Source organism: Giraffa tippelskirchi, chromosome X, assembly GCF_054371585.1.
Source record: "Giraffa tippelskirchi isolate mGirTip1 chromosome X, T2T-mGirTip1v1.2.pri, whole genome shotgun sequence".
NCBI lineage: Eukaryota > Metazoa > Chordata > Mammalia > Artiodactyla > Giraffidae > Giraffa > Giraffa tippelskirchi.
This window is the reverse complement of record NC_137289.1, coordinates 47,347,482-47,374,835: the sequence shown is the minus strand read 5'-3', so window position 1 is coordinate 47,374,835 and position 27,354 is coordinate 47,347,482. Positions and strand designations below refer to the sequence as shown.

Below are 27,354 nucleotides of genomic sequence, written 5' to 3'. Positions count from 1 at the left end.
GAATAAGGAATTTTCTTCAATAGCCTACCCTAAAATGGGCAGAGGACAAGTTGAGTGTGGTAGGAAGCGAGTGAAGTCTTGAATGACCTGCCCACTGTAACTTTGGCCTTGAGTCCAATCTCAGAGGGGTTTCAAAACCATGTAACCCCGGATACCACACAAATATCCCGACTAGAAAAGGAACCCCCTACTCCAATCTACCAGCCCCACCCCCACCCCCACCTGGATGAATAGAACCAAGGCTTCTACATTCATCAGACTCATGCCTGGGCTCAGGTTACACCAAGTACCCCTTCCCTCACCCCCCCACCCCCACCCCTTGAACAGCTCCCAAAAGAGTCTCTGCAGATGGCCACTCTTGCCATCTCTCTGGTGCCGCCAAATCAAGTCAAGACTGGTCAGTTAATTAAATGTGAACTTTATTGTGCTTTGGATTACGTAAGGCAGTGTGGTGAAGACAGTGGAGAAGTTAGACTGAAAAACGTGATAGGAAAGAGTGAGCTAAAAATAATCTACAAAATAATTTTTTAAATGATCGCGTGCTGAACTACACTAAGGGCTACAGCTATGTCATTGTATTCATTATTGCAGAAGCATTGAGATATTCTAGGAGGTGAAGGTTGGAGGATGGGGAGAGGCTTCATGGAGGATGTGGCATTTATGCTGGGCCTTGAAGGAGGGGTAAAATGTTGATAGATGAGGTGGAGGGAAGAACATTTCAAAGAAAATTCTGTAGAAGGACTGAAAAAAAAACAAGAGGGCAAACAAACACCCCCAGGGAGTGACGCTTTCCAACTGGGAAGCCTGAGGGGGCTCAAGCCCCCAGATGGGGTCTTCAGTACCAATGATATTAGAAGGCACAGGGCAACGGGCTTGTTTGTAAACCTAGCAGCAGCAGGAGGTTTCACATTGCAGTCAGGGGCCCCAAACTGGCTGAACTACGCCTGGATGGACTCTTTCATCTTTTCATCCTATGTGGTCCTTATTCATCCTTCCTCTTGCCCACTGACTGCCTGAACGGTAGTTCGTGCGCGCCCACGTGCGCGTGTGTGAGTGTAGGTGTGTGTGGATGGGTGGGGGACCGAGGCTTTGTCTCCCACTGCAGCTTCTTCCACTTTTCCCTCTTGTGGCACACAGCTGGTTTCTGTGGAGCTGGAGCTCAGGCCCTTTCCACTGACTGAGCCTCAGGGAACTCTAGCTCTTGATTAAGCACCTAGGAAGCTTCCTCAACATGAAGGTAAAACCTACTTGGGGGGTGACTTGGATTAGGGCAGGACTACTCTTTCCAGACGTGGAGACTGATGGTGGTGTTGACTGATGGTGGTGGTAGTGATGGCTGTAAGGGCTTGGGACATATGAACAGACTGTGGCTGCTGTGTAAAATGCTGCTGGGACTGCTGTAGTGTTCAGTCAGGAGCTGGGATGTCAGGCTAGACCTGCTTGGCCTCGATCACCCCTCCCCCTTCCTCAACATGCCCTACAGGGGAGACATATTGGGGACCTGAAAACGGCAATGACATCGGTAGAGTATCCAGGCTGATGTTGTCCTGCTCGACTCTCACCCCCAGAAGCCCCAGAGATCTTTTTTCTTGGCCAACATCTGTCTAATCTCCAGATGGGACTGTCACCTCCCCCTGTCCAGCTGCTGGAGGTAAATAGGTTATGTAGCTACTTATGCTACTTGGATCAAGAGGTATAGGGAACTTATCAGAAGAAAAGGAAAGTTAATTACTGTGAATTTCTCTCTCAAAAGATTGGGAATCCTAGAAAAAAATTAGCATCTGACAGAAAATGAAAGAATGGAAGAGCTCTGTCAGGCTTCCCTGGAGCTGGACATTTAGAGCTCAGTGAGGTCATCGCTCGAAATAATCTTGAAGCTGATGTGGCCTTGTTTCACTTTGGCAGTTGGGCCACCCTTCTTACGCAGGTACAGTGACTTTAATTCACGGCAGTCACTGGGGTCAGCATCCAGGGTAACCTGGCCCAGGAACTGATCACAGAACTTTCGCTTGTTCCATACCTGGAGAGACAAGTCAACAGAGTGAAGGTGAGTAACCCTCTGTGACACTGGACTCTGACCCTGTGGCATGTGGAACTTAATGCTGGACTTAGAAAGGGCTATTTAAAAACCAAGGACTTTTTGCTGATACCGCTCTGAGTAGGAGAAAAGTACCTCAAAGAGCAGAGATGAAAAGCAGAGTTCAGGATCAAACTTGGCAGCTGGTCAGAAGCAGTAAGTCAGGGGAACACAGCCAAACCATAGTGATCCATTCTGACCTAGCAGGCTGAGGGCCATGTGAACTGGCATATGCTTCCCTACATGGGAATTTGCCGTGCCTGTGTTAGCATGTGAATCTGACAGCATGTGGGTTTCTGCCCACAATGAAATATGTGGAGGAGAATATATTTAGGATGGACATTCATAAGGAAGTCAGTGATTGTGCCTGGTGGGAGGTATCTGAGTACAAAACAAATAACCCAAAATAACTCTTGCTCTGTATCCTAGTCATCTGTGATGCACTTGGGATCATCTAGTATCTAGTAGTGAATAGGAGCCACTCTGCGGGTCCCTGTTCACGTCCTTACCTGCACTATAATAGGAATGTCAGTGGTCCTTCTGTAGAAAATGGCCTGGGTGTCAAAAATGGCATGAACGGTGTTCTTTTGGACAGGAGAACGGACTTCCTCCTTTCCACACTTGATGATCAAATATGGGTTTACAGCTGGAACAAAGTAACCATTATTTTGAATGCAGTGATGAAAAGTCCTCCTCCTGGATAGTCAAAATGATCTCACTAAGTCTACTCAGGGACTTTTAGCATAATACCCGGTTAGTAGAATGACCTAGGACTTTGGTGTCTACTTTCCTTTTCTTTTCTTTATTTTATAGAAGGATATAAAAATGAATACTAGATAGGCCTTGCCCAAAGACACTTATATCCCATTTTCTCCTTTTTAATTGAAGCATAGTTGATTTACAACATAGTGTTAATTTCTACTATATAGCAAAGTGATTCAGTTTTATATATATATATATATATATATATATATATATATATATAGCAAAAATGTTTGTTTGGGTTTTCTGTAAGATGTTGTGGAAAAGCCCAAACAAATTTTTCTGTCAATCCTTTATATATATATACATATGCATATATATATATCTATCCTTTAAATATATATACTTATATATATAATATATATAACCCTTTAAATATATATGTATGTTTATATATTTTATGTATACAATATATACACATTATTTTAAACTATTCTTTTTCATTACAGTTTATCACAGGATATTGAATATAGTTCCCTGTGCTATACAGTAGGACCTTGTTTATTTATATCCCATTTTCCTAACTTGGTTGACAGCCATTCTGACTTTTCTACACTGAAAATACCACTGGAGAGGCTCATCTGTGACCATCTTTTCTAATAATATATGCAATAAGTGAAACTGCATTTTGCTTTCCCAGACACCCCTGTATTTCTTACTTTCATTGGCATACTTCTTCTCCAGGCCCTCGGCGCTATGCACAGTGATCTGGGTGACAACCTTGGGGTAGCCACGAGCCAGATTCCAGCAGGACATCTTGGGCATGTCCATAGTCAGCTCCCTGGAACATCAAAAGGAAGACACGTCATCCACGACGAATGCCCTTTGATGAGGAGAAAGGCTCGCCAAAGCCGACCTCGTTGTTGAAAAACATGAAATGCCAAGTGGCCTAGCCCATTCCTCCCCAGACATGGCTTATATTTTATGGGTATGTTTTCCTTTCCCCTTGCTTTAAGGCTCAGAAGATAAAGATCAGAGTAGGCAGGGCTGGGGTGAAAAGGTAGCTTTGGTGACCCAGCACTCAGAACATAAGAGAGACACAATGAGGAGGGCCAGCTGTTTAAGAGAAGAGAGAGTCAGCCAGAGAACAGAAGATAAAATATAAGCGGAAAAACTTGGGCTATAGGCCCTTTCTCCTTAAATGGCAGCTCAGAGCACTGAAGCCCAGATCTTCATGGGGAATTCCTCACAAACCACCCCTTTTTGAGACATGGTTCTCCTGCCATCATTTCAGTTAAATCTGACTTGCACAACTTGGCCCCCTGAGTATCCATCTAGGGAGAGAGGGCCAATGGGGTTAGGACTTGGAGGCAAAGCCCAGAATAGGAGTTGGCAGGGCTAGCCAAGGAAATGGCACCTGAGCTGGACAGGCACTTCACAGAAGATTCTCAAGAGGAACTCGCTGGTACGGCCATGCTGGAACATGGTTGGGACCAGCACGTAGTTGCCCTTTTTCAGGTACTTGCTCAGAAACACGGTGCGTGTGTCAATGTAAGTGGAGGTCCCAGCACGCTCCTGAATGTAGAGGTGGTGGAGGCGGAATTTGCGGTTCAATTCCACCTGGAAATGCAAGAGAAGGAAACGCTCCATTGCACTCACATCATAGTTGGTGTTGGTTTTTTTTTGTTTGTTTGTTTTTTTGGTTTTGGAAGATTCTAGGTCCTCTTACTAGCTTCACCCCGCCACCTTTCTTAATTCTCTTAACCCCAAGGCATTCTAATTTTGACGCTGTTTGCCATTACCATCTCTGCTCCAAAGGCCCATTCTTACCTTGAAGAGCTCAAAGCCGATGATGTAATTGTCAGGTCTTCCCATGCGGCGGTAAGTGCGCAGATCCTTTTGCTGTAGAGACATGATGACCTTGTGCCCATCCTCTGGCACAGTGAAGATGTACTAGAGAAAAGAGGCCACCAAGGAGCTTAGTTAATGTACTTCTGTTTCAGCTGTGTCAGCTCAAATGTCAGGGAGGAAAACTCTACCTCTCGAAGCAGAGACTTGGGTTATGTCCTGGGCTTTGCCACTGACCAGAAAATGAGACCTTGGATAATTCATTGACTTGCTAACTGTGGATTCTAATGTTTGTTTCTCCCTATGGCATTCAGTATGTGTTGAGAGACACAACTTCATGCCCAGGCTTCTGATTCCAAAGAGGGTATGCTTTCTTTTAATAAATTATTGGTTAGGCTCTTGGTCTTTTTTTTTCAATTATCCCCTTATTTTTTAAGTTGTACACAAGAAAAATCAAGAATCTATAAAGACAGAAAGCATTCTTGCTTGACCTAACCTGACACAGCAGCATTCCCCTAGGCTAGCTTCTTTTTGCCAGCCCAGATGTGGGACTTGTGGGAGGGGTTGGATGCAGTTCCTTGGTGAATTGATGCTTCACTATCACTGTCATAGGGAAGCTACAGGGCTGTGTTAGAGACTTTCCAAACATAATTTGGGGAATCATGCCATTGGGAAGTGAGTTTAAAAGGCATCATATTTTTCTCTCTGCCTCTGTCTCTCTTTATCTCTCTCTTTTTCTGTTTCTGTCTCTGTTTCTGTGTGTGTGTGTGTGTGTGTGTGTGTGTGTGTATGTGTGTCTTTCTCTCCCTCCTAGAAAGAAACAGGAAACAGATGCAAAACCATAGGTTCACAAGGCCCCCAGAGATCTATCGTGTGAAGACACTTAAACAGTGAAGCCAAAAAAGTCCATTTCACCAGTTTGGTATATGTGCCTGACAATTAAAGCATTTCCAGGGTTGTAAATGAAGGGAGGTGGTAATAGGAGCTTTCTTCTCTTTAGGGACAATTAAGGTAGAAGGAAAGGAGAAAAGTATGAGTTAAGCAAAGCAGCCCACCAACTTTAGTATCTTTCAAAATGGCTGCCAGTGAGGTTCATGGAAAGAAAACACTCATGGCTAAGGCTGCAGTACAGTCAGAATTCTTGCCTCCTGTGGGCTACCTCATCGCACATTTGTGGATCAAAGCATCAAGGTTATTATAGGTTTAGGCTTTGGATGTTTGTATTTTTTGCTTTGAGGTGTGCCTGGGCTTGACCTCTAATGTGTCACCTGGCATAGCGTTGTAATGGGAGGTGAATGGAATGGGTTCATTGATATGGTAGTGATTCAAATCCTGGGAATAATGACCTGAGATTCTAGACGAGAAAAGGGAGTCATAATGATGGGGTTCAGGAGAATCATCTGCCTGAGAAAGAGGACACATATAGTAAGTATGCACCCCAGAGAGCAATTAGGCAGTAAAGATATAAAAAAGAATTGAGAAGGCATCAAAGAGCAGATTCTCTCCCTCCAATGTGGGGCCATCACAAGGAAGCAGGGAGTGTCAAAGCATACCCAGCAATATAGCCAAGAGAGAGGCAGCCAGAGGAGGTGGCTTGGATTTGATAATGTTGCCAAATCACACCTCTGCAAAGAGACACAGCCTACTGTGCTTTACAAGCATCTGAGCCCATCCGTCTTCATCTTGGTTGATGAATATTACACAATAGTGGCCAGTGGGAGAACTGATGTCAAAGAAACATTCCGAGGTGAGACCTGGCTTCCTATTGCCTTGATAGTGAACAGTGAAAGTGTTAGTTGCTCAGTCGTGTCTGACTGTTTGCAACCCCTGTCCATGGAATTCTCCAGGCAAGAATACTGGAGTGGGTTGCCATTCCCTTCTCCAGGGGATCTTCCTGACCCAGAGATTGAACCCAGGTCTCCTGCATTGCAGGCAGATTCTTTACTCTCTGAGCCACCAGGGAAGCCCTATTGCCTTGATAATGAAGACAAAAAGAATTTGGTTCAAACCTGGGGGTTTTGCAGGAAGGTATCACGGTTGTTATAGCAGCCTCCCGAACGATTCATTAAGGGATCATCGTTCACAGTCCAGCATCCAACCACGGACTCCAACTCCTTGTGGCCAAAAAGTGGGTTGTTCACATTGCGGCAGACATTGAGTTCATGGAAGTTGCGGCAAAAGTCCTCCAGGCTCATCCTGAATGGAAGGAGTGCAGGAGAAAGAAATGAAGATGCTACTTAATACCTACCCACCCCTGCAGTTCCATGTGAAAGCCTCAATTCTCTTAGCACAGAAAACTTCTCCTCACCAAAACTCTCCATCATCAGACATGACAATCCCCAGGTTCTTGCGATCTGCTGCAGTCAGTTGTTGCCACTCTTCAGAACTAAAGGCAAATGAACAAAGGAATAAGCCAGTATGTTTGCCATTGACTTCCGACAGGAAACAGGATGCCAAAGGAACAGAATGCATGAGGATTGGGACAGCTCTGTTTCACTGTCAGCTAAGTCACAGACTCCATGCCCGAGAAGAACCCACAGATGTCACTAAGCATTGACAGCCCACTAGTAGCCTAGAGGGATGGAATTGGGAGAAGTTATAGGGTTTGGGGTATGCAGCCATCAGAGTGGAAAGCCACTCACATCTCACTCCAGGGGCCACTCCATTCCTGTCTTCCCAAGGGGTTCCTCAGACGAATCATGTACAGCTTCTCAGTACTGAAGACTTCCACAAGTCTTTCTCCAAGGCGGATCTTGCGAATATCAGTCATGGTGTAGGTATGGCCCTTCAGCAGACCCCAATCAGTTTCAACTTCTTGTTCCTCCTGGTCAGGAAACTGAGAACAAAAAAAAAACATACATAAAGGCACAAGAATTGGGAGAGCCAAGGCTTGGCTCCTCCTCTTCCTTGATTGGTTTACACCAGTATGGTTGAAACTAGTTCTCTTATGTACATGGGAATTTGTTCCTGCCGCCTAACTTGACATAAAGCCAGCCAAGGAAAAGAAGAGAAGAATTTAATATAACTCAAACAATACAAATGACCCATGGTATTGCATTGATATGAAGAGCATCAAAATTTCGTGGGACTGGTTAATTCTTTGAGCAAACAGCTATAACCTCCACATTCAGGAGCAGAGGTAGGAGGAATAATTTAGCAGAGGCTATTTATATCCGCTTGAATGCTGCATCGCCAGGTTGGAATGATTGGTACAAAAGGGTGATACGTTAAATATCCTTAGCCTCTGCACCAGGGCTCAGCGTCTATTGTTAGCTTTCTGAGTTTCACAGTGGCTTGTCTTGGATCTCCAGGGTTAGGGTCACGTTCCACACTAAATGTCATGGTCTCCTCCACCAAAAGTGAGTAAAGAGTTGTTTTGATGAGTACAAACCTCAATGGAGCAACAGATCAGACCTCCTTTGGTAAATGTTTTGTACAGTTCTTTAAACAGCTTGTACTTCTCCTCAACAAGATCAGTGTATCTTCCCTTCTGCATGTCAACAGTTTCAGCCAGTGTGCCAGTGAAGTCCACAATGATATCACTGGTGGTCAGACCATCAAGGGCTTCATAACAGCCAAGGAGCCTAGGGGCAAATATGCAAAGTTACCTTTGTAAAATTATTTTTCCAGGTCTAAGACATCTTGCTCCCTCAAAATTAGAACACTCCTTGCACAGTCAGTCCTTACCAGCTAGCTTTTCTCTAGGTACAGAAGGAGAGAGATTTTGAGACCATAGTCATATTTCTAGGCTTAGGCTATGTTGATCTAAGTCCATGCATGAAACTTCTTTCTACCAGTAAATATTAGACAAGGAGGAAATCTGAGGCCATAATGTCATGTGATCCTTAGCTTAGCCTCAGAAAGTTGGCACCTTTCTGAGGGAGCAGGTAGGGGTTTAATGGAAATTGGATCAGCTTATTTCTTTCTCATCTAGAATTATGGAGGGCCAGTCCCAGGTCCAAAGCAATGCCTTGGATCTGCCTGACATCCCACCCAAGGCTAAGCTGGGAGAGCATGAGTATGAGTTCCCAAGGACAAATATGACCTTCCTTCCCTTGTGTAGCCTGACCACTGACTAGTCAACCCCCCACTTCCTTACTTGGCATAAGCTTTTTCCAACAGAGCGTTCCAAAACTCATTCATGGAGGTGGAGAAGGAGAACACAAGATCTCCATTGATGGTGGGCAGCAAGTCATCAATCACCACCTCGGTCCATTCTCCAAAATGCCAGAACCGGAAGTGAAATATCCCAGCATATTTATCTAGTTTTCGAGGGTCCCATTCCTGTTCCTTATGGTTGGGGATTGTCTGGAAATATAAGAACATTCAATCAGTCAACTTTTATTCACCAGACCATATCCAGATATTGAGGTTACAGTTGACTTCTGGAAAATCCATGGGGCAACAGGAAACATACCAAATACATTTAGCTTGGGTCTAAGGAAGTCCCTGGTAGGGTATTCCCCCCTCCCACAATTTTTGCTTCCCCAGTTCAGTTTTGTTGAGAATAGTATTACCATGCTTGCCCTGAATACACACAGGATCACGAGGGGCAGCAAGTTATGGCTTAAATTATTTTCCACAGATAATCTAAAAAGTTGATCATGAGAAACTGTCTACACAAACATATTCATGGTTGCATATTCAGCCCTATAAACAAGGCATTTTTTTAAAAAGCAAAAATTATTCAAAACACAAGGCCCCCCCTGTGGTTTTAGAGGTCCACCCTAGAGAGTTCGGGCAGATTCTATAGATGATAGATTTTATTCACACCTTGAATAAAATTACATTTTGGAAACTCTCCTTTTAAAATTCTATTACACTTTCAGCTTCTAAAATAGTTTTTCTGAAGAAAATGCTCTACCTTTGTCCCAAATCAACACTTCATTGCCTTGAACTCTGCCTGAATGCCATAGGAATTCTTGTACTCTTAATAATTTATTAGAACATTTTCAAGGATATATTTCCATCTTTCTCACCTTTTCTTTTATTCATATCTGTCAGTGACTTCCTGGCTCCCAGTGGGGTTTTTTTTACCCCAGTAGGTACAGAGAGTGTAAGTATGCAGAGCTACTGAGTCAAAGTACTGCAAGTGAACAAAAGATCAACTGATACGTGTAACAAAGAAAATAGAGCAAAATGTTAATGGTAGAACGCAGGTGAGTAAATGGATGTTGACCATAAAAATCATTCAACTCTCTGTATTTGTGAAAATTGTCGTAATAAAATGGAGGAAAATCACCTCCAATAGTGAATACTTTGGACTTCAGGAATTAAACAAGCTAAGAAAGTTATGAGCTGACTTTTCCTAAAGTTACTAAAGAAGACAAGAAGGTAGAAGCCAAGTGAGGTCCTGCAGAAGGGAGAATACCTTTGTCCAGTGACACTCCTGAACAGCCAAACAGGAAAACGCAGAAACCATTGGCTTGTGCCCCAGTCTCCCTTGGGTCAGCTGGTGGTTGCTGATGTTGCCCACAATCAGACGAGGGTCATCGCAGATGTCCTGTGGATACAACAATTGGTTCTAAGAATCTGAGATGTGTTTCCCATCAGACAGTGTGAGCTCAGCTGCACAGGACAGACCTCACAGATGAGGTAAGATCAAAAGATGACCAGGACATCCACAGGTGGGAGAAAGGGAAGGTTGTGGGGTTGTGAGAACAAACACAAAGCAGTAGATCATCAAGCCACGGAAAAGGGTCATGTGAGGGGGTAGAAGGAGAGGGTGAGAATGAGACAGGATGAAATGTGCTGGTGCCCTCAGACATAGTTTTTGCAGCAGCAGAAAGCTTGTAAAGAGGAGAGCAAGGGATTAGCACATTACATTTTGATCCTATTTGTCAGGATGAGATTTCCTGAAGTGCCTGTACTTGGAAGGGTGATTGCATTTAAAAGACAAGGTCTGATGGAGGTGGACATTAATGCTTCTCCCTCTCTAGGAAAATGAGTTAGGAGACCTTATATATGAAACCCATTCCTAATAAAAAGCAAAGGCAACAGCGGTCTCCATGGCAACTAGATTTCCCTACATCCTTGGATGAACGCAGATGGCAGCAGCGCTAATAGCAGGTGGTAATAGGCCGTTCTGAGGAGCACTTCAACGGACACTCTTTTTCTCCAGTGGATGTTCCAAGGGATGCTGGACAGACTGGCTGCAGTGTTTGTTAGGGGTGTACGTGTGTCTTTCCCCAATATATCATTAGCTGTGCCATTCCCACTGCAAGGAGGAAAATGAAGCCCAAATAATACAATTACAACACAAAGTAATAGAGGCATTTTCAAACTATAACCAGTGCCTGAAGGAAAGATCCCCAAGTTTCCCTGGTGGGAGGTGGGATAATTTGAATAGTAGTGTCAGTGCTCAGGTTGAAGCCTTAAGAATGACTAGAGTTAGCAATTGGACACGAGAGTGGTACGGAGGTATAATGAATAGAGAGACAGGCATGGACAGAGGCATAGCCACATACATGACACCATATAATTGAAGACACGTTTGTGTGACTCAGAGTATCAGCCCTTGGAGAGCTCAAAGGCAGGAAATACCAATGAAGTCTTGGGTAGATGGAGACAGCTTCGTGGAAGAGGCCTTTGGCCAGTACCTTGACATTCTGCTTACCCAGCAGAAATAGATCCTAGTCTCAAATGGAAAGAAAATCTAGACATATATCCTTTAAAAATTATTAAATAGACATCTATATTTTTCTGGTTCTCAAAACTCTTTTTTTAATGGACATAATTCTCTTTGATGAAGGGTCTGGTCTACAGAATGAAACATTCCATATATTCTTTAAAAGCCAAAATAACTCTGGAAAGGAACAGACATTCTGGGCAAGGATAAGACCAAACTGAAGATTAATTGGTCATCCTTTTGCCAAAAGGAGAGAGTTAGGTGGGTTGTCAACTTTGTATTTTCTGGTATTTTTTTTTAGGTGTCTCATCATTACATTTTTGCCTTAGAAGAAGACAAAATTTTTTCATGAGTTGGGAACCGCCTGTTTTTTTTTCACTTATGGAGCATAGAGCAGGTGTGTTGGGTGAATTCAGTTTTGATATTCTTTCTTTTCTGTTTGTTCCTTTGCCCCTTCTAAGATAAAATGAAACCCAATTTTTCCTTTCTGAGCTATGCATTACCATCTTATGTGGAGCAAGATGAAAAGTTATACCATGATTTCCTGGACTTAGATAATGCATATTTCCTAGCATGAAAAATCAGTAATGTGAACACTGATATGTGGAAAAGTGTGCTTTTAGATTATAGAGGCAAATTACTTGCTGGTTTTGTGTGGAGTTATTAGTGGTTGTGGTCACATTAGTCTTGAATTTCCACAAGGCTTTCATTCATAGCAGGGATCTAGGCTCAGCAAACATTTTTGGCAGGTCAACTTCTATTTAAGACCTAAAGGATCATATAAATAAGCAAAGAGACATGGAAGCAGAACTAAAATAGAGGAACTGTATAATTATTCTCTTGTTGACTAATCTGAAGGTGATTATTTTATATACAGTGTGTGTGTGTGTGTGTGTGTGTGTGAGCACGTGCATGTTTGTAAAGCTATGTGCAATCATGGGAGAATATATATTTGGGCAAAAAAAACCTCACCTTATTTTCCACTTCCCCTCATAAACTGGCCCATGCCCCAGTTTTACTTCACCACTCTTCATACATGATGGATGGTTATTTAACAATGGGTTTAAAAAAATAAGTTAACAGTCCATAGACTGTCAAGCCTGAAAGGAATTTAGAGACTATTTAGTCAACCTGTTTATTTTACAAATGAGGAAGCAGGCTCAGAGAAGGGCAGTAACTCACCCCTCCTGGCATTCAGCTAGTTAGTAGACCTAGGATTAAAGCTTTAGGTTCCTCACATACAGATAGAGAAGGAACTTCTAAACATCAACTAGTCCATCCTTTTTCCTTTACGTTTATTAATGGCCACCATGTAAAGGATAATACTGTGCAGTTCTTCAGGGGTGGAGATACAACCAGCTCTCTCAGTCATCCATCCCAGGGTTTTATGTCTCTGCTTAATGCTCACTGAAAAACTCTCCCTCATTCTGGAAGACTGGTTTCAGACATGTTTTAGCTTTTGGTTCCAGGCTAAATATAATATTACCAATGAGCTTTAATCTCCTCAACCTCATCCACTAAATATGAATCAAACTCTTATGTATGTCAGCACCATGATGTGAAACATGGGAGAACATTTTTATCAAGCCATTTTTTTTTCGCCTCTTTAAGGAAGTGAAAGACTAGAAACAGCTAAGGAGGTAGAAAGGGTAAAGGGTAATGAGCCAATGCAAATCTACAGCCAAGTGGATTTTTTGGTGACAAATTTGAAAACAATGAAATGGCTTCTTATTGCATTTTCCCCTAGATTTGGACAACTCAGTATAATTCCTGTGGGGGTAAGGAAGCAAGGCTGGAGAAATTTCCCTGTAAGTCAAAGCTGAGATGCAGAGTGCAGATGGGACATATCAGCCCAAGCTCTGGTAGGGAGTGGAGTTGGAGGAGAGGTCACAGCTCACACAGTCACATATTTGGGTGGCTTGAGAAGTAGGGAAGATTGCTGAACCCCTAATTGTTCCCAGCTGTGTTGGCGTCAACATGATCCTGGAACTGGGCTGTTTGTCAAGGCAAATCACTTCTTAGTGGGAAAACGCACAACTAGGAAGTCAAGCACCAAGAGTAAGTCCAGGAATGTTCTCTGCAGACCCCCATCCCGGAGCCAAAGCCTTCGACAAGCAAAGCAGCGTCTCTAAGAAATATGTTGCCTTAGCTGAGCACTGAAAGACCCTCTCATTGTTCCTTACCTCATCTCCCTTCCCAGACTCCTTGGGGTCGGGGGAGAAGGGGGCTTACCATTATAAGCCTTAGAGCCCCCCACACTCTATATAGCACGTACCACATCCACATCTTTAGTGCCTTTTTTTTTTTACACAGGTGAAATTTGCTGACAATAAACACTGAGGTCCAGGGTAAACCTCAAGAACCACAGTAAAGTGAAAGGCTGCCTAGAAAACCAGCGGCCAGAAGAACAGAGGCACTTTCAAAAGCACTACAGGCTGTCTAGCAGTCCTGTGGGGCCGGGGTCAGTGTGGACACTTACAAGTGAGGCCGGCCCTGTAGTAGGTACATTACGAGTAAGTCCAGGATTCTAAGTCATCCTGAAAGGCCTAGGGTTGCCATTCAGAATCCGAGGGCTTTACCAGCTAGTTCAAGCAGTTACCTTATGCTTAGAAAATTGTACCATCTCCAGACAGAACATGTAGGTGGACCTCCTCTCAGGGGCCAATGTTGGCCCCTCTGCTCAAGGAATCCACTTTCCTTGTGGAGTTTTGCTTCTGCATGAAGATCTTATCATCGGTAAAACATTCTCTTCCTTCCTAACCCCTCCAAGGAAAATTCAATATGGAGCTGTAGAATAATACCTGAAGTTCAACTTCCACTTTCAAACTGGACAAGCAAGTCAGTACAGAATTATCTTCTTTAAACCTTCAGACTACTTCAAGGAGACTCCAGGGGTAAATCCTAAACTGCTTTATTGGGAAAAATTTGTGTATCTGCAATGGGATACAGTTCGGCAATAAAGCAAAACGAGTACATGCTACAACATGGATGTTGCTTCAAAATATTATGCTAATCAAAGACGCAAGTCAGTTTTATGATTCCATTTTAAGGGAAATGTCTAGAATTGGCAAATCTAGGAATGGGAAGAGAATGTTTTACCAACAGAAACCAAAAGTGGATAGGTGATTGCCTGTGACTGGGTGTAGGAGGGTTTACTCACAGCAAATGTACACAGTGGATTGTATTGGGTTGATGCAACTGGTCTAAGACTGGATTGTGGTGATGTTTACATAACTCTGTAAATTTTTAAAAAATCATTGCTTTGATAAAGTTGCTGAATTTTATGATATATAAATTATACTTTCCTAAAGCTGTTAGTGTTTTTTTTTTTAATTCAGAATCTAAAATAAATAGGAAAGATGGTAAGAGTATGGGCCTATTCAACTCCCTTTGATTGTGTCAACAGCTAAAAACACTTAGGACTATTCAGGTGAAGGGATGTGATCTCCAGGAAGAAAAAGGAATTGATGAGCAGTCTAGGCCCAAACTACACTACAAAGGTGTTACATTCAACTGGGTGTTAGATTTTATTAGCACAGAGAGATATGTTTCCTCCTTTATTGGTCCCTCATATGTAATCTGGGCTTCTCTGGTGGCTCAGTCAGTAAAGAATCTGTCTGCAATGCGGGAGACATGGGTTCAATCCTTAGGTTGAGAAGCCTGGTGGCATATGGTCCATGGGGTTGCAAAAGGGTCGCACACAACTTAGTGACTAAACCACCATCACCACCATATGTAATCTACCACCGAGGCTTGTGTATGCTGCTTCTAAAATCTCCTCTCAGCCTTTTCCTTCCATTCCTCCCACCTTTGCTTTAATACAGAACTTCATCAGCCTCTTCCCATACAAGGTAGTAAAATGGCCCCCAGGGAGGGTACTCCCTGGTGGAAGACCTGGGCAAGGTCAATGGTAGTGGAGGCTGAACTCAAAACTTGACCAGGAGAGCTAACAGATCTTGTGCAGGAGTTGTGCCTTCTCCCACCACTGGCTGTGCAAATCCCCACAAGGCCTTGCTCCATTTTAGTCAGAGGTTAGTTGAGTCTGACTGGAGGACATGATTGTAGCATGGTGTGAGTCAGTCAGGAAAAACAGCCAGAGGCGGGTTGGAGGGGAGAGTGGCTGGAGGGAGCTGGAGAAGAGACTTTCTGTGGGAATTTGGTGGTTAGATTTCAGCCTAAAAATCCTACCTGCCATTTTAGGATCACATGGTAACTCAGTAGAACTCAGCTCTTTGAATTTTTTAAGGTCCAGGAGGTCAGGAAAGCCCAGGAATACAGGTCTTGGGGAACATACCTGTGTACCCAGGAAGCAAAGCCAGTAGCTGGGGTCATTGGACCAGGGGAGACCTTAAGGAGAAGGATTTTCCTCTGGAGGATACGGGCCAAAGAACTGACATCAAACAATAGCAAAAACCTTCTCATAATCCCTGTCAATCTAAAATGGCTCCTCAGGACACAGCAGATAATTGGCAAGTGGGAAAAAGAGGAGCTCAATCCTGCCCTGGGATGGTGGGGCTTGACTGCAGTTGGTTCAATTAGCAGTGATGTTTACAGACACGGAGGTTGTTCAACCCGGGAGGGGAAAGAGACAGAAAATATCAGGTTAATCATGCTTCTTCCCTTTTAGAGACTTCAGAAAATAACCCTGCTTGCCAATGAGGCAGTGAGTCCAACGACCCGTCAGGTCTTCCTGAGCCAATTTAGAGAGGCCTAGGGCTGTCTCTCAGCTTTCCTAATGGGAGGCCAGAGAATTTTGACGTGGTTCTTGACCACAGGCTTGGCCTCCACTCTGACTGGAAACTACTCTCCAGCTTTTGAAGATTCAGATGGTGGTCCAGAGGCTTGTTTCTTCCCTTACTCCCCACAAGAGGCCCCCTCCCCAACCACTTCAATCCACCATGATCTCCCCTTCTTCAAAACCTTATGTTGATTTACTGTCTGTATGCCTAAAATAGCATTTCCTCTATCCAGCATTAATTTATTATTTAACTCTTTGATAGCTCAATATCCATCTCTTCAACTATAATGGGAGGCCCTCATCTCAGATCTTGTCTGTATCTTGCATAGAGGCTGGCATAGAGTAAGTGCTACATAAATATTTCTCAACTGACTCTCCCTTTGGGCTGAATAAAGGCTAAGCTCAGAGTATGCTCTCAAAGGGGAGGGTATGGGTCAATTAATGGATTTACAGCATCAACATGGTGAGGAGGAATGTGAGAACTCACTGGAGGGAAGCTACGTATTTTATCAAAAGACACACAAGCAAATCTATGTTCCCTACATGGCAGTGTGGTTGAGTAAAAACTAATACAGGCTTTGTAGTCAAACCTGGGTTCAAATCCCGGCTTGTTAGCGGTCTGAACCTGGGAAAATTCTTACCTTCTCCCTGAGACACAGTTTCCTCATAAATAAAATGAACATAGTATCTACCTTTCTTTTTTACACTGGGAAAAAAGAATTATATCAAAGTGGATTTTTAAATACCTACCTTGCTTTGCTGTTGTTGTTTAGTTGCTAAGTCATTTCCAGACTTTTTGCGACCCCGTGGACTGTAGCACACCAGGCTTCTCTGTCCATGGGATTTCCCAGGCAAGAATACTAAAGAGGTTTGCCCTGTCCTTCTCCAGGGGATCTTCCCAACCCAGGGATCGAACCCGTGTCTCCTGCATTGCAGGTGGAGTCTTTACCGCTGAGCTACCAGGGAAGCACCACCTACCTTGCTAAGCCATAGCAAATTAGTATGAAATTTTAAAAAATGTATAGAAAACTCCAAACACAGTATTTGGGCAAATAGCAGACAAGCCCTAAATGCTGATTCCTTCTTCCACCATCCCCATTTCCCTTCTCTTTCTGACACTCTCTCACCTTCGAAGGAGTATCGCTTACCTCAGAGGCAAGATGGACTATTGCCGTTTTTTAAGTTTTTTCCTTCAGTGCTAATCCATCTAGGACTCAATCCACAGAATTTGAAAGATGAAGGCAAAGGACAAAGATCTGAGCCAAGACAGAGAGGGGAGGATGTATCTAAAGATGGGCCAGTACAGGAAGCACTGTTGGCTTGGTTCACAACTGGGGAACGGCTTCATGTTGGCTTGTGATTTTATGGCCCATCAGATCCCCTGCCACCTCCTCCAGGACCTCACCCCCATCCATTATCCCTTCTTTCTTCTGAGTCTTTAACCTCTTCTACTTTACTATTTCCTCCTTAGCCTATAAATATGTTCAAGTCTGTCCTATTTGTAAAAGACACCCTCCACTAGAAAAGCTCCCTCGATTTCCTGCTTTCTTTTCAGCTACTTCTACCTTATTGACCTCCCTTTTTTCATAGCCAGTTATCAAAAAAGAGTGATGGCCCTGATTATCACCATCCAGAGTGGCTCTCAAACAGCATATTTCTATTTTCTCCATGTGTTTTTGGGGAAAAAACTTACCTCTCTCTATACTGAATTTGTGGCTAATGAATTCTGCTCATGTTTTCCAGATTTGTTGGTAGGTCAGTGATCTACAAGGGTGTCAATAACTGGAGGCATAGAAACCCAGCAGGAGTGTAATCTTCCTTCTGATGGAGAGAACTTCTCTAAGTCATATTCTCAATGGCTATCATACTTTATGGGCAAAAATGGAGACATGCCTTTGAATCATATAGAAAACAAGCAACTTAAAGTGATCCATGTGTCTTGGCACCCCCTGGTGGCAACCTACATAAAGTGAAGTAGCTCATGTAAGAATCCCTTTTAGGAGTTCAAGTTGTGGACACTGACACTAAAGAGTGATAGCTTGTTCATTGAAGAAGGCAAATCTTGAGTTGCTGACCGAGTTGGCTCCACAATAGTGCACAGAAAGGTATAATCATGAAATAAGATTAAAAAGTCTTCAGGATATTGTAAAAGTCTGCAAATTTGCATTTCATAACAACCCTAAGTGACCTGTATACCTGGTCACCCACTTTGGGAAGGAGCCCAGATTGAATATCCTTCTATCTTGGTAGACTCTTTAGATTTAACCAGGTTACTATTTATTCTCCAAATGCCATCATCCTATCGTTTTATACATTGACCTCCTGCTCACATAGGACTTTTGAAGGGATTCTGACACTTGCTCTAGAGATACTATCTACAGATGCTCCACAGAGAACCATAGTAACTATTAATAAGTGGTTAGAGAGCTACAGTCTTACTTGGATCCGACGTTGCTAATGGTGGGGGATGCAGATGATGATATTTAAAGAGCAGGAAAGAAGCCTCCCTCCCCCAGTTCAAACTCTATCTTGTTCCTGTTGAGTTCATTTCATTTATGCTCACCATCTAAAGAGTAAAGAAAAGGTAAAGAATCTGCCTGCTATGAGGGAGACCCGGGTTCAATCCCTGGGTTGGGAAGATCCTCTGGAGAAGGAAATGGCAACCCACTCCAGTATTCTTGTCTGAGGATCCCATAGACAGAGCCTGGTGGGCTACAGTCCATGGGGTCACAAAGAGTCGAAAACGACTGAGTGACTAACAAGCCTATATAAGGAGTTTCCTCCTTACTGGTCTGAGATTATCTTGAAGTTGCCGTGAGTGGTAACTCAGTGAAGAGATGAGAGTAGAGCTTTTTGAGTTACCATATTTACTCAGATGAACTTCCAAAAGAAAACAAGAACGGTATCTCTCTCTTTTGGTTCTTTCTAAATTACTAAATCTGATACAATGTGATTAAAATTCAAGATTCCTCAAGTTAGAGTCAGAAGCCCAGATCCATAAAACTTCTCATTATAAAGTTGTCTGCTGGGAATTTTTGGCAGTGAAAATATTCTAATACTACAGAATTATGGATGTATGTCACTATACATTTGTCCAAACCCCTAGAATATATACTAGGAGTGAACTCTAAGGTCAATAATGAACTACGTGTGATAATGCTGTGTCAGTGTAAATTCACCAGTTGTAACAAAGGTACCACTCTGAGAGGTGGCATTTATATGGGAAATCTCTGCACCTTCCTCTTAATTTTGCTGTGCTCTAAAAACATAAAAAGGATACTATGCTATAAAAATTAAAATTGTCTGCTAAATTTGTCTATATGCAGCAGACTGTGTGAGTGAAATAGTGAACCAAGTAGAATTATGATGAAAGAGATCAAGAGGGAGACAGGAATTGAATCCACAAAGTTACCTGGGGACGTTTCCATATCACCTTTCCAGGAAGGAGTCGGTTGTAGAAAAGTGAATCATTCTCGGGCAAAAAGGTTGGATCACAGAAAAGTCTACCATCCCTGATGCATTCCTGCTTCAGTTCCTGGTACTTCTGGTTTTTGAAGAACTTCAGAGGAGGACCCATGATGTCAAACTACGTCTAGAATGATAAAATTGTTGTTATTGAGGGAAGAAGTTCTCAAGTTTTTGAAAGATTGTCTGAGATTAGACCAACAGATGTCATCCCGGTGATTTATTCCTGGATCCAGGCAACTTGAGTTTAGTTTCAAAGGAGAAGTCACCATTTTCAGGGAACGATCTCAGACTCTGCAACAAATTAGTTTGGGGATTGGGGTAAGGCATCTAAATCATTTCCAGGTCTCAGTTTCCTCATCTGTCAAATAGGTTAATATTCACTTTAATAATCTTACTGGAAAAATAGATAATAAATGTTAAGATTGAGAGTTAAACATGAGTCATTATAATTTAAAGGGCAATCTTCCATTTTCCACTGGCAGAGACAAGTTCAATCACAGAACAATTTCAAATTTGAAGAGAAAGGGGAAAAAATAACTTTACTATGTTCAGAGTAATTTGGTGCCTTGAAGGGCCACACACTTTGTGCTTGAGGGGGAGAAACAGCCCCTTTCACTTCTAACGAGCCCTTTTACACAATTCCTTTCCTCTTATCATTGAAGAGTTCTGCATTATTACTGGCCAGGGAGACCAACACAAGAAACAGAGCTCAGCAGATGGCCTCCAAAGACAAGGAAAGATAGAAAGTTTGCATGTGTCTTTCTTCTTAAAAGTCTAGTATGCAATCATTTGCCTGCGATAAAAGGCAGACTCTGAAATTCAATTACACTAATTCGGTAGACTATAGATTCTTATCCCATGGCAATACACTGTTGCTTTCTTTTCTGAAAAAAATAATCATGGCTAAATAGCAAATTAATACAGTGGCTCTTTAGGCAATGTCTATCAGAGTGCCCCATACTCAGATGTCCCTAACTGGTTTTTATGAGGGTAATTTGAAAGGCAAATTTGATTTTAAATAGCAGGGTTTTCAATGGCTTTTCGTGATTCACAAAGATATATTTGTAGTGATTTTAATGATCCTCTCATGACAGTCAATGTTTAAATGTGGGGGGGTGTAAAATTTATATGGCACCAAATATTTCAAAAATTTATTTTAAGGATAACTGTGTCTACATTCTGTGATTACATGAAGGTTGAAACTAAAGAATCGGGCTAAGGTCAGAATATCTGTTAAAAAATGGACAAAATTTGTGGGGGGAGCTAATTAGCACTTTCAATAGTATCTGTGTAGGTAGCGCAGTTCAAAACTTAGTTAATAATGAGGCAGTTGTTTTTTTATAACAAGTGTAATATTAATCAGACCTCTTTATCTCATTTTGTGTTCCTTCAGCATTGCTTTGAAATGCCTTACTGGTGAAGAAGTCTCCCCATTTGAAAACCATAAAAAATTTTTAATTTGATGTTATTTGCAACCTACAGTATATATAAACAAACTTACCCTTTCTCTGAAGCCAAGGACTAAGAAGCTGAAAATAATCAGTCTTTCCACCAGTACTTGTTTATTGGCAATTGTTTTTCGAATGGAAAGCTACAGGACACTGCAAATACCAAAATGCTTTCAGTCTTCAGGTTTAAGTCTGTCTATAGGTTTGAAATATTAATGTATATTTCATTGTATGTGAAATCTTGGATGGTATCAGTAATACTTCTCTGTTAAGCAGCATCAGAGCCAGTCTGAATGTGTGCCCAGGCTCCGTTCTGGAGCCTTTTACAAATGGATCCCAATTTTCATGAGTGCTCAAATTTATAAGAAACACTACTGTGCCTCTTGGCTTTTCCTGGAAGGTTGGGTGGATTGCCAGAGGCTGGGGACCGCAAATGGAGGGTCGTCTGGGGCAATTAAGATATTTAGTTTGCTAGAGCCTCCTGGTCCCTGAACATTTTGGATAAATGAGTATTTCCTGTTCTTGGGAAGGCCCTCTGCCCCTGCTAGTCTCCCTTGTTAGTCGGTCAACTGGCAAGGCAGGCAGGAACCTGCAAATGGAATCCCTGTTATATCAAGAGGGCCTGTCTACAGACAGGAATGGCATCAACTGAAAAGAAAATCAAGTTTAATTTTCAAAACTGGTATGATCCCAGTTGACTTTATCAGAGGCAGAATGTACAGCTGGTGTGGATCATTCAGGCCTTTGAGGGAAGGCACAAATATTCTGGAGAAGCACAGGAAATAAGGAAGAGCAAGCTATCAGCCTCAACTTTCACTGGCTCTGGTTAGAGTACAATTGTAGTCCCACGTCCTGTTGGACTTGCAGACTAGAATTGACCCCAATTTCTGATTAGGTAGCAGGAGAACTATATTTCATTTGTTGTGACTTTGGTTTCTTTGTGCCTCAATTTTCTCATCAGGGGAGTGGGGTTATTTATCCTATCCTCCTTATTCTGTGGCTGTCCCTAATGAGATGGTTAGTGTATAGGTTTTTGAATACATAGAAAGGGCTCCATAAATGCAACATATACACTGTAAGCCCTCTCACTGCCTGGCACAGAGCTAGGCACACAACGATCATTCAGGAAAATTTGTAGAATGGATGAATGCCTTATGGAGAAAATTCATGTTTATGTGGCAAATTATTGCTTGATGGGTGCATTTCAGCTCATGTTCCCTTCATGGCAGCTATGTTTAGTAGATGTTATCTGGGCCCTTCATTTTGTATCTCCAGAAATGGCTGCTCAAACAAGGAGCAGCTAGAAAATGGTGGCTCTCTCGTAACACCAGATTTAGTGTACAGGCTTTTATCACACCACACTGCTTCCTTTGCTCACTGCCTTCTTAAAGAAGGTTTTTTGTTTGTTTGTTTGTTTGTTTTTGGCTCAGATGAGGAAAACTCTCCAAAGCAAACATGATACCTAACTTTGAGGCACTCTGCCTGGAATTTATTGCCGTGGTGAATATTGAAAAGGTCCTTTATTTCCATGGTTTGATAAGCATGGGGGAATCTGAACCCTTCACATCCCAGGGTTCATCCCATTGAGTCTCAGAAAACTTTCAGAGACTAAAAAACTTGAATTGGGTTCATCATCAACAACTTGCCCTGTCAGGACATAAGAGAGTGGAGAAGGGATTGTTCCTTCTTTGCTAACTTGCTGCATCCAGCTGTGAAGACCAGGGAGTCTCTAGGTTAAAGACCACATATAGGAAAGTGGGTAAACAGAATCAAAGCTGGAGCCGCTTTGAATATCAATGAAAGGGAGCCTCCAGCTAACGAAGGGAACGTTCGCATTTAAGAAGAGGGACCTTGTGTCTCGAGGGCTAGTATTATGGGAGGCTGGGTGAAAAAGAGTGTGGAGTTTTGGATTGAGATAATGGTCTTCAGCAGTTCTGTTTGAGCAGGGCTCCTCCACACCCCAGGGTGTGGTGAGTTCGGAATTGCCAAGGGAAATTGAGGGAGCCTGCCACGTAGAACACGAGGTCGCACTTAGGAGAAGGAGCTTTTGCTGCTCCCTGGACTGGAAAGCTTGGGCAGCTGGACAAACTCTTAGGAGGCAAATCACTTGTTCTTTACCTGTGGGTCAGCCTTAGAGTAGAAACCAGATTTTGCTCTAAGAAGTCAAATCTGCCTCAGTTTATTCAAGAGTGATGATCTGATAGGAGAAATCCAGTCTGCGGTTTACAAACTGGTTTCGATTGCGATGAGTGAGAGGGGAGGGGAGGGCATTTAAGGAAGGGAGGGGGGGGGCAGGGGGCCCCCGGGGTGTTGTTTCTGGCTGGTTTCTCCTTTTTCCCTAGTTTCCCCCATGTGCTCTACTTGGGGCGAATTTGGAGGTCAAAGCAATTAGGAGTTTGCAGAGCAAACTGAACACTCAAGACTTGACTCTGCCCTGACATGAAGTCACAGCCACTTTCAGCACAGTTGGTGACCCCTATCCTCGCTCCTGCAGCTGACGGGATGAGAGAAACAGGGCTTGGAGACGGAGAATTAATAAAAATCTGGCATCCGCCTGTTATACAGAAAAGAGTGTGTTCCGGGTCTACACAGGCAAAGGCATAGCCACACCCATGGGCACACGTCTGCCATGGGGAAAATATGGCTGTTCTGATTCAAACAGTTGGCCAGATATCCTGAGGTCTGAAAGGGACCGCAGAAGTCTTATGACCCAACCTTATATAGGACGCATCTACTCTGCCCAGAGAGAAGACTCTGTTCAAAGAAATTCCAAGAAAAACAGAAAACACAATTTCCTTTAATTGCATTGTTGCAGAACTCTATCAAAAAAAAAATTCAAAATCCTAAAAAGAGCACAGGTAGTCAGGAGATCCAGGGTCAAGTCCCAGATACCATCATTTAGTGTAGATAACATCTCTGTCCCTCAGTTTCCCCATAAGAGCAATGGGGCTAAAATAGCTGCCCCGTTCACCTCAAGGTGTTATTGGGGACAGCTAACAAAATTAGGAATATGAATGTGCTTTTTAACTATTACAGAGAAGACCAGTGTAGGGCAGCAGTATTAGGAAACACTCGTTTTGAGCAAATTAAATCTCTTTTTTGTCCTTATTGGGAAATGAGGATATTTGATCACATATAAGACACTCACAAACATTCAAAAGACCAATATAAAATGGCCCCTCTGCCCTTCAGTAACTCCCCTCTGTTCCACCTCTCCGTTCTGGCTGATTTGCCCCCACTAACCCTTTTCTCCCCCTGTTGGCTTGAATAAGCCCATCCTATAATTCTAATTTTACAGCCTTTCAGAAGCCTAATTTCAATTTTTCTAGAATGTTACACTGGATGGACTCTTAGAGGTAGATTGCTTAGTCCATTTCCTTGCTTTTACAGGGAGGTAAAGGGACTTGTCCAAGGTTACACAGTTAGTGACTAAAACCTGGATCTTCTGACTCGTCTTTTTTTTTTTTTTTTTTTTTACAGTTAAAAAAAAGAAAACGGAGGTTGGGGGAGCATGCAAACACAAAACCTGAGGACATTGCTTGTGAAAATGTGTATTGTCCTCTTCTTACGAGAATGCACTTAGGAGTTTTGTTTTTGAATTGCTGTCAGAAGGTGAGATGATTTCAAATTAAGGCTAATCAAAGAAACACTGTTTGGGGGTCACAAAGGGGCTTTTTCTGCTTTTAATTTGAGGACTGAAAACTCCCAAGGATACAGAAAGCCTGCTTTTTAACCTATTCCTGACGACACAAGTGTTTAGACTTCTCCCTCGCCTGCTAAGGACTCAAGGATAAATAAAGAATGCTATTCAAATCCAAAGTATTCATACAGGCACACACGCGTGTATGCGCACACACGCACAGACACACAAACTGCAAGAGGAATGCCAGTTAGCTGTCCCCCCATAGATTCTTTTTCTACATTCCTTCAGACTATAAAACGTCCTTAATGTCACAACAAAGATTAGCAAATGAGATATTAGCCGATTTTCAATAAAAACATTAATACAGACAAGGGATACTTTATCTTGAAGCCAGAAGTGACTGTCAGAATGGCAGAACCTGTTGAATTTTCCTCCGTGCTTTTCACTATATTTCAAGCTCCAAATCCTGAGAACTAATTTTCAATTGCAATGCTCCAGTCCCTTCTCACCCCAGCCTGCTTTGATCAAGTGTCCCAGCTGAGCCCCAAGAACAGGGTAGTTGGGGGGTGTGGAGAGAGCCCCAGCTAAAAATCAAAGTTTAAACCAATGCAAAAATCAGAGGAAAACAAAACCAAGGCTATCCTGAAATTGCCAAGATCAACCTGTCACCAGGACAGGAGGGTCCCAGCTCTGCAGACAGGAAAGACCTTGCAGCCGTTCCCTCCTGCGCGGCAGTGCACCATCCAGGCACCCCATTGCCAAGGCTTAAAGACCTTGTGCACACAGTGTGGCTCCAGGATTTTGCCTGCATGTCAACAATGTGTCCATGGTTGGGGATCAGCAGAAGCTAGAATAAAGCCCTGACAATGTGGTCTCCCTCCTACACTAGCCTCCCAGGAATGGAAAATCAAAAAAAAACCAACCAAACAAACAAATCCTGAGCAGATATCACCAGAAAAATCTCATGGTCAGACATCCACAATTACCCACCTTAGACATCCTAAAAGAAGCAATTCAAAATTCCATTAGTTTTGAAGTTTTCAAACTGTTATTATGCACACATATTCAATCCAGACAAACTGTAAAATGATAGCTGTGGAGTTTACCTATAAAGTTCAAGTTTCTTCACTTCATTTAGATACTCAGTTATCCAGCAAATAAGATTGCAGGATGAGTTTGTGAATGTCTGCTCTCCTCACCTGAGTTATCCCAGGAGACTCGCTGCTGCTGCTGCTGCCGCTGCTGCTGCCGCTGCTGCTCTTCACCAGGTAACCCCTACAAAGTCTGTCCAGTAAGTGCGGCTGAACAAAGATTCTGGCTTTCTTAACCTGAAAACTATTTGGGCTGTACCAAGCTCTGCTCACAGGGGGAGGTGCCCTGCATTAAATTCAGGAGACTTGGCCCCGCCTAACAGTCAGAAACTGATCCTGAGTCATGAGGAAAATCTGGAAAGTGCCCCTACCAGATGTGCAAACGGGATGCCCACTCCAGATCCACCCACCAGAAAACTGAAAAACAACAAAACAAAACAAAACAGGAAAGCCATGTTTGAAAGTGCTTTCTGTTCCAAGGAGAAAGAGGACTTTTCAGGGAGGGGTCTGAGAGATTTCTGACTTTTCTGTCCCGAGGTTAAGAGTGCAGACCTGAGCATGACTCAAGGGAGGACATGGAGAGAAAAATCTCGAAGTGCTGGCAAACTTCTGGTGGACTCAGCTGCAGTCCCGGCCCTGGTACACAGATCTATGCTGGTGATGAGCCCTTCAGCGAGTGGGTGGGAGTGAAATAGGACCTGGTGGGACACAGGGAAGAAAAGGTTGCTTTGTAAAGTAACAGGTTACCTCTGGCCAAGGGCAGAGAGAGGGTAACAGTAAGAGGAAAGCAAGTGGAGTTTGATTCCATGGAAGCTGGAAGAAGCCTAATTTCTAGCATTGGGGCTGTAGAGAGTCTGCCTGGCCATGTTCGGTGAAAAGCAGAACCAAGAACTGGTTTTGCACTGCTGACCAAGAGGCTTCAGCGAGATATTAAGAGCCCTGTAAATACTATGGTGCACCCCCGTTAGGGCCCTACCCCCTGAGACATTCCCTGGGCCACAGTTCCAGGGACTAGATTCTCAAGTTGTTTTCTTTGTTTCAATTTTCAGAAAGAGTGAGGGCTCCGTATCTCATTCCCCAGCTCTCTAACCTTTGATCTGAAATTACCACCCTCTGCCCCATCCCTGCACCAAATGTGCTGCTGGCTCATTGAGTCCGAGAGAGGAGAGACTAAGAAGGAAAGGAAGTGTGCTCACCCTACACACTGGCCCCATACCAGTATTTTCATGAAACAGATGTGAGCAGTTTTCTAACTCTGGTCTCTGAGACCTCCTCCTTGGCACTTCCCCACACTCCCTCTGTGCCATCTCACCCTGTATGCCAAGATGGAAATTGAATGAGAAGTAGGGGTGCACCTGATTTGGTTCCCGAGTGACAGATTTCTCAAGCAAGTATCCTCCATATTGTGGGGTTACAGCTTTGAAACCAAGGGAAGGGTGTTTTGTCTGGGATCATCTTGGCAGCCATCTTTTCCACCTCTGTAACTTTCAAATGAGTAGGGAATCATTGAATCTGAGAATTAGAAGAAATTTTAGAGGCCATATCTACCGTCCCGCTCAGTGCAAAAATACCACCCTGATAATCTAGAAAGCTCATCCCTCTCGAAGGCAACTTGCTCCACATTTGGATATCTTCTAATTGCTTAAAAAAAAAAAAAAAAAAAAGGTATTCCTTAGGCTGAGCGAAAATTAGCTTTACATAAACTATTTCT

At 43.0% G+C, this 27,354-nt stretch overlaps 2 protein-coding genes across 3 annotated transcripts in view; both read right to left on the bottom strand.

Moving 5' to 3' along the window:
• Nucleotides 1-401: 401 nt before the first annotated feature.
• CAPN6 (calpain 6) lies at nucleotides 402-25,851 on the bottom strand. Of its 2 annotated transcripts, none has more exons than XM_081567211.1 (13): nucleotides 25,752-25,851; nucleotides 19,406-19,585; nucleotides 9,999-10,130; nucleotides 8,727-8,935; nucleotides 7,982-8,211; nucleotides 7,270-7,516; nucleotides 6,936-7,013; nucleotides 6,637-6,823; nucleotides 4,610-4,732; nucleotides 4,197-4,399; nucleotides 3,499-3,620; nucleotides 2,587-2,723; nucleotides 402-2,020 (listed from the first exon to the last, which is right to left on the bottom strand). In XM_081567211.1, the coding sequence occupies exons 2-13, from the start codon at nucleotides 19,568-19,570 to the stop codon at nucleotides 1,838-1,840; spliced, it is 2,016 nt and encodes a 671-aa protein (XP_081423337.1). In that variant the 5' UTR covers nucleotides 19,571-19,585; nucleotides 25,752-25,851; the 3' UTR covers nucleotides 402-1,837. The 2 variants fall into 2 exon arrangements, with proteins under 2 accessions (XP_081423337.1, XP_081423338.1); XM_081567212.1 differs by having other exon boundaries at nucleotides 7,270-7,463; nucleotides 8,019-8,211.
• DCX (doublecortin) overlaps nucleotides 23,267-27,354 on the bottom strand; it is a 149,985-nt gene continuing 145,897 nt past the window's right edge. Inside the window, exons 7-9 of the mRNA XM_081564034.1 lie at nucleotides 25,752-25,827; nucleotides 25,062-25,136; nucleotides 23,267-23,463 (exon numbers count right to left, since the gene is read on the bottom strand). Coding sequence (XP_081420160.1) covers nucleotides 23,267-23,463; nucleotides 25,062-25,136; nucleotides 25,752-25,827 — 348 coding nt within the window. The remainder of the gene's footprint in view (nucleotides 23,464-25,061; nucleotides 25,137-25,751; nucleotides 25,828-27,354) is intronic.

Excerpts from the sequence above, each read along its gene's own strand:
- CAPN6 (XM_081567211.1), bottom strand. The coding sequence starts at position 19,570 with ATGGGTCCTCCTCTGAAGTTCTTCAAAAACCAGAAGTACCAGGAACTG. Across the intron at positions 10,131-19,405 it reads TGATATGGAAACGTCCCCAG|GACATCTGCGATGACCCTCG; the intron begins GTAACTTTGTGG and ends TTGTATCCACAG. Across the intron at positions 3,621-4,196 it reads GAAGTGCCTGTCCAGCTCAG|GGAGCTGACTATGGACATGC; the intron begins GTGCCATTTCCT and ends TTGATGTTCCAG.